The 9,658-nt window shown below is 33.1% G+C and overlaps 1 protein-coding gene across 1 annotated transcript; it reads right to left on the reverse strand.

Moving 5' to 3' along the window:
* Positions 1 to 8,231: 8,231 nt before the first annotated feature.
* LOC114392648 (GATA transcription factor 16-like) lies at positions 8,232 to 9,424 on the reverse strand. Its single transcript, XM_028353859.1, has 3 exons — positions 9,066 to 9,424; positions 8,836 to 8,988; positions 8,232 to 8,735 (listed from the first exon to the last, which is right to left on the reverse strand). The coding sequence occupies exons 1-3, from the start codon at positions 9,084 to 9,086 to the stop codon at positions 8,487 to 8,489; spliced, it is 423 nt and encodes a 140-aa protein (XP_028209660.1). The 5' UTR covers positions 9,087 to 9,424; the 3' UTR covers positions 8,232 to 8,486.
* Positions 9,425 to 9,658: the final 234 nt, after the last annotated feature.

Genomic DNA, 9,658 nt, shown 5'->3' on the forward strand with positions numbered 1-9,658 from the left:
TTATTTGCTTAGTAATAGCAGCATAATACTCTAGTACAGTAGTAGTAGTATAGTATAGCATTTCATGGTTAATTAAGCTGAGTCTTTAATTTGTTGATGACGTTTTAGACATGAACTGAGGCCTGTCTAGAGCTACTATTAATTTAACGGGAATTGAAGTGGTTGATGAAGATAATAATGATGGATGGATAGGATTGGGGTGAAAGAGAGAAAAGGGTGTGGATTTTCAAGTAAGGGGTTGATTGAATTGAATGGTGCCACCAACACGTCATTCTTTAATTTTTCATTACATCACCACCTCCTTCTTGGTTGAACCTTTTGGGTTTGTCTTGCTATGGTGCCAGAGTAAGGAGCGTTTGGTCATTCTACCTTGGCTCCGATTATGTCCACTAAGATCTACGGGGGCGGGAGCGTCTTAGAAATGAAGGGTTCTCTTTCAGTTCAGTACGTTCGTCAAAACTTAGACCGTAGCTTAAAGTTACGATTGTTTTTCTATCTTGCATTAATACTATAAGTTTGAATAAATGCTTACTATATATCCAATTCACCAATTTAGAAAAGGAAATGTAAAATTGAAGCCATCAGGTTATATACGTGTCTAAACAAATTGACATACGTTATCAAACAAAATATAAAGACCAGCTTGATCTCTTCCTGCAGGAGAATTTTGATATATAGTAGTATTAAATTAGAGATCAACAACAACAATATGCATGGTATTTAAATGAAGTGTAGCGCTATATAATTTAAAAGAGCGGCAGAATCTTGTCAGAATTTTTTTATATTTAATGATAAATAAATGGAACTGCTAAAATGATCACTCAAGTAAGATTCAATAATAATAATTCTAACAGAGTCTAAAAATATTACTATTATCGGGTTTTTTTCTAAATAAAATTATAATGTTGATCGCAGATAAGGGATGATGAAATTAAGCTTGATCGGATGCTCTAGGGACTAGTGTAGCAAATGTATCCAACCAAAATCAGGATCATAGGGTGTGTGTCAGAATGATCAGGAAGCTCCCATTTTCTGACATCACGATTCAAAGTTGACTTATGGACCAATCAAGCATTTTGGATTCCTTGACCAACATTTTAGGTCGTCATATAAAATTCTTTAGGCTGATACTGGGCGCCCCAATCATTTTTGTTCGGCCAACCATGGGCAAGGCACCCATTGTACTATTCTAATGTTCTTCACTCTTCAATGCGATAAAAATAAAAATAATAAATATTTTTCTGATTAAAATGAAAAGGATTTATATTTTATAATACAATTATAGATAGGTAAATAAAAGGATAAATTTATTATTTTGAAAACATTCTTTTCTAATTTTTTTCACCAGCAAAAAGAAAAATAAAATTGTAACCACCTAAATTTTTCCATAAGAAGTTATTGATAGACACATCTTTTTTTAAGAATATAAAATGTTCATCTTAATCCGATTTTTCCTAGAAATTAAAAATATTGGTCATGTTATTAAATCCTTTGTAATGCCTAATATGTCACGTACTTCAAAGTTAACATGACCAATATTGAAAATTATGTTTGTTTAACCTAATTTCTACTATTTTTCAAATTAAATGAGAAATAATATATACATGTTTTTTTTCCACCTGACTTTTCCATTTTGCTTTTTGTTTAATTTATTCACTGTGTAGTCACGGCTGTGCTGTGTCAATTTTTTTTTCTTTCTGTTTTTGGCATTGATCAAGACATGGTGCATCCAGCATTGCCATTTTGTGTCTGAATTTTAGGGCAATGTAATACTGTGTCATGTTCACAAGAAAACAAGCTTAGGGACAAAAATGTGTTGGCAGGAATTAGCTGGAAGTCACATTAGACCCCTTCTCTTCTCACACTGCAAATGCAATTGACATCCATATCCAAATTAAAGCCCCTCTACTCTCAATCAATCTTTCTCTTCTACGACTCTTCCCGGTGGAACTGAAACCCCGCCCCTAGCTACTATAGAATCGAGGCCCCTTTTTCTTTTTCCACTTTTCTCGACCTTCAGTTTTAAATTTCTTTCTTTTCTTTCAAAATATGCATTGTAATAATGATCTAACAAATAGCCAACATAAGATTTTTCATTTATTTTGAGAATGAATTTAAAACTTTAAATCAATTGAATTTATGGCTCTTTTGATATTTCCATATTTATATACGAACTTAGGACTAAGGAGAGAGCAAACAATCTTTTCATTACTTAAATTTGTGAACTCGGGTCACTCTTCTTTAATTACGTCCAGAATTTTGTTGCATTTTTGTGATTTCGTCTCTTCTTTTGTAATTCAACAATGACTTTATTTATCGTTTCTCACTCATTTTATACTATTCATTATTTCAGTTCTTTTTTAGGGAGGAGTGAGACATTAGGGCATGCTAAGACATGGGAAACTTGGGCACTAAATGGACACCCGGCCATAGACCCACATTGCACACAAACAAAATGGATATTTGGGTCACATTGTCGTGTCATTCTATTTTTAGTTATTATGAAGCCTTTTCCATTTCCTTCCTAATATTAGAAATCTTAAATTATTCATTTTGGGTACTTCTCGTAGCCATCCCATGTCAAAAGTCGGAAATTAAATCTCCGAACTTGATGAAAAGACTCAAATCATTTATGTCAAAGAACTTTTGGTAATTTATTTATATATTTACTAAAAAATGTTTTACATGAGACAATTAATTTTGATACTTATCATAAAACCAAATTAATACACACTTCATCCTCTAAAAAAATCAGCTTAAAAAATTCCCTTACTAAATAATTTGGGTAAAATTCATGCATTTTGATGATTAATAACAATAATTTCTATAGCATTAGAGCAATAATTTTGACATCCCATGTGTCCTCCCCCCTTCAAAGAAGACGAAAGAAGAAATACATAAATCATGACTAGTTTTGACATACCAAGAAATACAGTGTGACCTCATTCTTTTTTTTATATATATAATTTATCTTCTCCTTAGCAGAAGTAGTTGAAATAAATATATTTAATTAGAGAAAAACTCTTAAAGATTAAAGAAATTTTTTTATAAAAGAAAATAGGGGGAAATAGCTTTTATAAATTGCATACCTTGGATTTTTTAAATTTTAAAGGTGTTAGGTTACAGTTATTCAAAAAGTTCTACTTCAAAATAACTTTCAAATTACAAATAAAAAGAGAGGCTAAACATAATTTTGCATTTGAGTGACTTCAAACTATCATTCTCTCTCCGAAGCAAAAATAAAAAATAAAAATTGTTGCTTTTTCCATTTTTATACTTTAAAACTTGTGCAACCGCATAAAGAAACACGCACACATAGTCATCACATTCAATTATTGATAGTCGACAAGGAGTCAAGTATATATATATATATATATATATATATATATATATATATATATATATATATATATATATATATATATAATTTGTTTCCATGGTTTCTTCACATGTTGTCCAGTAGTTGTTAAAATTGTCAGCAAGAAATGAAAAGGGGCCAGGTCAGTAGCTTAGTGATATGCCGGCAATAAGAAACTTTGTTAAGGAATCTTGGTTAGATGACATATTTAAAGAGACAAGGAGGAAAAACTATTGCCAACGTAAAATTTATGGCCGACAGCATTCTTATGAATTGGGGCTGTAATCGGAACTTGAAATGCATGTAGTCATATACTTGCAAAAAATAGTTTACAAAAACACCATTTTATGAATTTATACTGCGCATTCATGCAGAAATAAGAGAACTCAATTTTTCCACTCCAAAAAGCGAAGAAACAGTAATAGCATTTGTTTATTAACGAGCAGGTGGATCATAAGTTATTTGAAGTTAATTAGAGAGGTATCAAATTCAAGTATCGGACGTACAACTATATGAAATAAATAAAAAAATCTTTATATATACAGGAATTTGTTCACACAACTCAAGTAAAAAAATTAGCTAATAATTTTATAAGCATTTGATAATATATATATATATATATATATATATATATATATATATATATATATATATATATATATATATATATACTTATTTTTTTAACGATAAATATTAATCATCATTATATTTTTTTTAGTTTGAATATGTTAATAAACTATACCGTTCATATATCTTAGGATAATCTCCAGTTATATAACTTGCAAATCTCTTTGTCCACAGCTAATTTTCCTGCTCGCCAAGCCATGAGGATTCGATGCCAATACTCGACAGTATTAACACTTGGTACTAGAAAGCCTCCGGTATTTGACAATTATGATCAACACTATTTTTGCAGGAAAAGGCGCAATTCCTGAAGTTGAAAAGTAGCTGCACACGTGTTGGTATTTACTGAGAACATGACAGATTAATTGGAATTTCAATATAATGATAGTGCAAACACTAGTTATGTAGGGGGCTAGGGGCGAATAGGTTTTGGCTACTGAGAAAAATACTTCAAATTTGACATCCAAAATAGAGACTAAGGTTTCATTTAGCATTGCCTTCCTCATTAAATTTCTTATAATTTTATTTACAATTTAATGCAAGTTATTTTTAGTTTCATGCCTTATTTTTGCTTCCCTTTAGTCCTTTTGATTTCCTCGCATTTTATGTCCCCTTGAGCATATCCTAAAGCTTTCTGAATTAACTTATTTGTTTATTGTTATCTTCAGCATGTAGCTATAGAATTTGTATATGCTTTTACTTGCGCAACATTTGTTGTCTTTCGTACCTCAATTGTAATGCTTGTTTGCATTTCCATTCGTTGCATTTGAGTTCATTTGCATAATCCTTCATTTCATTTTTATGAATTTGAATCTAGTTGTTAGTTAATTTTACTCAGTAGTGATAAGACAGCCTTTTTATCTGTTTCACGAGAATAAGATTACTGATTTGTACTACGGCAACTTTGCTACAATAATCAGTGGGATCTTCCTCCAGGAGAAAGGTGAAAAATGACCAATGATGTGTTTCGGTTTATGTTCTACAGTGTATAGACACATGTACTGTATGGGATCAACTGCCGACCACCACGATCTCACATTGTCCTTAGTGGACAGCATGAACAGTTATGATCCTTAGCTAATAAGAGGAGAAGAACAAACAAAAGTGGATAAGGGACATTTCATTCAGTCTACACATATGAAGCATCCACTCATTTGAGTATCGGAATCACTTTTCAAGTCCTCACCTCACCACCGAAGAAGGACCTCGGACGTAGAGGAAAACGACTACTCACTAGTCCAAAAATTTAAAACCTGGTAAGAACAACACACAGACACTGTTCATACTCTATGCTGAAGCATAAAATGGCAATGAGTTGATATCATAGATGTGGGCTTGCGAGGATTGTATTGTGCCGAAGTTCAGAACCTCCAATTTAGCAACAAAATTAGAAATTTGTAGGTATTTTGAAATAATAGTTGAGTTATTGCTTTTGATTTTCTTTTAAACCAAGCAGTTATTAGCATATCGTATATGTATTTCGGCTAAATTAACACTTAAAAATCGTAGATATATTATTAAGAATTTAAGATCACTTCAGTTAGCGAGAGCATTATTGTGCTTATTTTAATGGAATCATTATGTCTGCAATTAAAGGAGTACATACATGTTACGTAGTAGTACATATTTACCTTGAGCAAATTTGAAGACAACCTCAAAAATTTTCCAACAATAATGGACTGTTAAGACAGCACCACGTTAGGTACGATGTTTCTGCTTCATATCTTAGTAATAGTTAAATAACTGCTACTTGCACAAATTGTATTTATACTTATTTTTTATATCCAATAACTTTTACACGCAAGGATGAGATACCAAGAAAAGAAAAGAATTGTGATAAAATGAGTAATAATAGAGAAATGGAGAAAAAATGAACATAGATCAATTATTATTATAAAAACTTTGGTCTTTGTATATAAATAGTATTATTCTAGACTGGGATTGGGAAGACACTAGATAGACAGCAGGAAGACCAAAACCAAATTCAATTATTGTATACAGTACCCTCAGAAAAGGATGGGGAAAAAAAGGTTCGTCCTTGTTGATTGCCTCACTTTATCCTAGCCCATGATTCTATAAATTCTTTACCACATCTACAGAGGATGCATATACGGCTTTGTGTAGATCTTTTTTTCTTTTTTACTTCCTTGTATTTATTTATATTATTATGAATTTGTTTATTTGGTTTGGTTTCACTCATGGTCACTACATAATTTATTTCAAAAGCACACCTAGAAAAGTAATGTTATATTATATAAATTGCCCTTTTCATCCAATTAAAAAAGGAGAGCACTTAAGCAGCACTCTGATTCTCAGTTAGGTTGTCCCTATTTAAGTATAAATTGTCATATTAAACCCTTTTTTCATATTGAACCCACCCAAATATAATTGCCTATTAAATTATTTATGGTCGAACTTTTTGTCATTCAAAACTAGCCATTGTATTCAACATAGGAAAACAAATTGAATAATGAATGGAAATGCTTGAATTTCAATAGTGGCAACATAAAAAAAGGTGACTCAACTATGACATTTGGCAAGCATTATGCACATTAGTGTTCTTGGTTATCAAGAAATTTCAGAGTTGATTTGGCAATAATACTTGGTTATACTTATTATCTTCTAATAGCTTAATTACTTTATGTCAACAAAAAAAAAAAACTTAATTACTTTTTATTGTTACGCTATGATTTCGCGCTTACTTCAGGATGGTTTCTGTCTTTCTCAGTTTACGCATAATGCTGAAATCATTGTGCCAGATTTTGAACCACATGAAAATAAAAAACACAAAAAACAAGCGAAAGACAAGAAGACCAGAAATCAGATTGTATTGTAATAAGAGCCGCAAAACTAAGTCAAAGAAACTGATAGCAAATCAAGATTGTGATATGAGATACATTATCATTTGATTAATAAATGAAAAACTCGACCAATATTGGCAGTTCTTTCCTACCTTTATTTAATTTGTTGTCCAGACTCCAGGATATTGAACAATATTGAAAATGACACCTTTAGTAGTTCACATTAAAGGAAATAGTCAATCCTGACTAAGACATAGTAAATCACGTAAATATATATTTGATTTCAACCTGAATTATAAAACTTAAAATGTAGTCATATACATGTAAAAAATATTTCAAATACAAACATCTCTTTATGATTTTATACTACGCATTCACGTAGCTAAAAAGGAGGGCTCAGTTGTTCTACTCCAAAAAGTGAAGAAATAATAATTGTAGTTGTACGTTACTCCACTTAAGTATATAGATGTAGATTAGATTTTGCAAATTCAATTTTATTTCAAAGTGTAGTAATTTATGGTGGTTGAATAGTAAAAACAATACTAATTATAAACAAAATGAGCACTACTGTTTTTGTTTGGTTTAATTTGTAAAAAATTCTATCTACATGTGATTTTCTAGCACAGAAAAGGCAACAAAATATTGTGTGCTCCATTAGGATTCTTGTCATAACATAAAAAAGGATTTACAGACAATCACACGTGAGAAATACAAGCGAAAACTATATATAATGGTAACAAGTTAGTGAAAAGGAATTGGCATTTAAAAGTGCATAAATCTAATCTAATTTTAGAATAATCAACCCTTGTTTATAATACTTAATTGGTAAATTAATTAAAATATACAAGTGGTGCTTCTCTGTCCAAAAAAGATATTTGGCGCTTGGACTTTGGAAGATTGCCTTGCTTCAAATCTGACCAGGCAGGACCGCAAGGGTGAAACACAGTCCTAATTAGTGATTCCTAAATGGCATTCTTTTCTAGAGTCAAACTAGCGGGAACTATGAATTTCATGTTCCCTCCCTCTTTCAAATTTCTTTCCCTTTTTCCCCCAATTGCCACCCCTTCAACTTTTTCCCAAAAATTCAACAACTTACCCAATTCATTCAATCCACCTCTCAAAACACTAAATAATTCGACTTGACTTACACTTCACACATTCATTTATTTGCATAATAATTTGAACACAACAGAAGACCCCGCTTTAAAATTTTGGTAAGCAAATAAATAAAACGCTCGAATTTCATTTCATCAGATCATAGATCATCATAGATCCCAGCTCAGCATTTGATCATCGGAGGTTAAAAACTAGTCATAGATAAAAGATTCGAATTTAGGTCATTAGCGAGACATTTTGTTGTTGTTAAAAATTGTTCGTTCTACGGCGCCGACATACCTCAGTCTATAGTAAGAAGAAAACAAAATGTTGAAACAAGGCACAACTGAGAATGAAAAATAGAGGACTAACTACATTACCAAAATTGGACTTGAATAATTTCTCATTTTCTTACAACTGTTGTTGACATCCAACCCACACACTCATTCAACAGAGAAAAAAAAAAACTAAACATATACACTTTGGGAAAGGGTTAGGGGAAGGAACATCCTAAAACAAAATCTAGAATTCTCCTCAATAATTGTTCATCTAGAACTAGAATAATGATAATAATAATAATAATAATTAAAATGATTGATTAATTTGGTTCAGGCATAAACGGATCCATAAGAGAGCGACATCAACAACACCGCAGCTTTCTCTTCCTCTCCTAGCTTCTTCCAATGCGATCGGTGCAACAACACTTCCCTCCCCAACGCGCCACCGCCAATTCCGCCAATTCCGCCGCCTCCGCCGGTCCTCTTTCCTTTCCTTCCGTCCTCGGTGCTCCCCTTGTTGATTCCCAGGATCGCTCTCTTCTTCTTCCTGCTTCTGATCCCGCACGCGTTGCACAGAGACTGCAAGAAAATGATAAGCAATTAGCAGAGTGAGATCAAGGGTTGGCTTAAAGCCACGTGGCGCGATCTGAGAAATGGAGATGAGAGTGAGAGTACTGACCTTAGGTCCTGCAGGACCACCCCTCCAGAGAGGGGTCTTGGTGGTGCCGCAATCGGCGCAGGTTTTCTTCTGCTCATTGTTGCTGCTCGGACTGTTCCCTGAGGAAGGAGCGTTAGGGTTTGAGTTTGAGTCCTCAACTTCAACCTCCGATCCCTGAAAAACACAACCTGAATTAGTGAAACAAACCCTAATTAGAAATCATGAAACGATAAGAGAAGGCTAGCACTCACTTTTCCAGTTGGATCCACCATTCTGATCTCCGAGATCTGAGATTCGATTCCCAGAAGCTGATTTGAATTGATTCCGCGGAATCAGAGCGAGAGAAGAAGCAGAAGCATGCAGAGAGTAAGAGAGTGAGTGAGTGGGGTGAGAGAGAGAGAGAGTGAGAAGGAAAGAGGGGAAGAGAGAGAAGTTTATAGAGAGAGAGAGAGAGAAGGGGGGAATCAAAACGACGACACTCGCAACGCAGACACACGCGCGCACAGCCGCAGCAGACCTTTATAAATGGGACGCCAAAACCCTAACTCAACATTACTGCAATTACCCTAATTTCCTTCCCTCCCCGCTCCATTTCCACTTCACCCGCCAAAACCCACTAAAATCAACAAAAACGCGCCATCTCTTTTCCTCTAAACTTTTCTTAATTCGAATCATTATTGCCATTCTTAATTATTATGAATTCTGTTTCCAAGTGTAATTATTTGGTACCCCAAAGGTTGAATCGGAGAATTAGTAATCCTTTACAAAAATAAAAATGAGACAATTAGTAATAATCATTATGACAGGTATGCACTAATTTGGTGTAGTTTTCCTTCAATTTCTA

This window comes from Glycine soja, chromosome 17, assembly GCF_004193775.1.
Source record: "Glycine soja cultivar W05 chromosome 17, ASM419377v2, whole genome shotgun sequence".
NCBI classification, from domain to species: Eukaryota; Viridiplantae; Streptophyta; class Magnoliopsida; order Fabales; family Fabaceae; genus Glycine; species Glycine soja.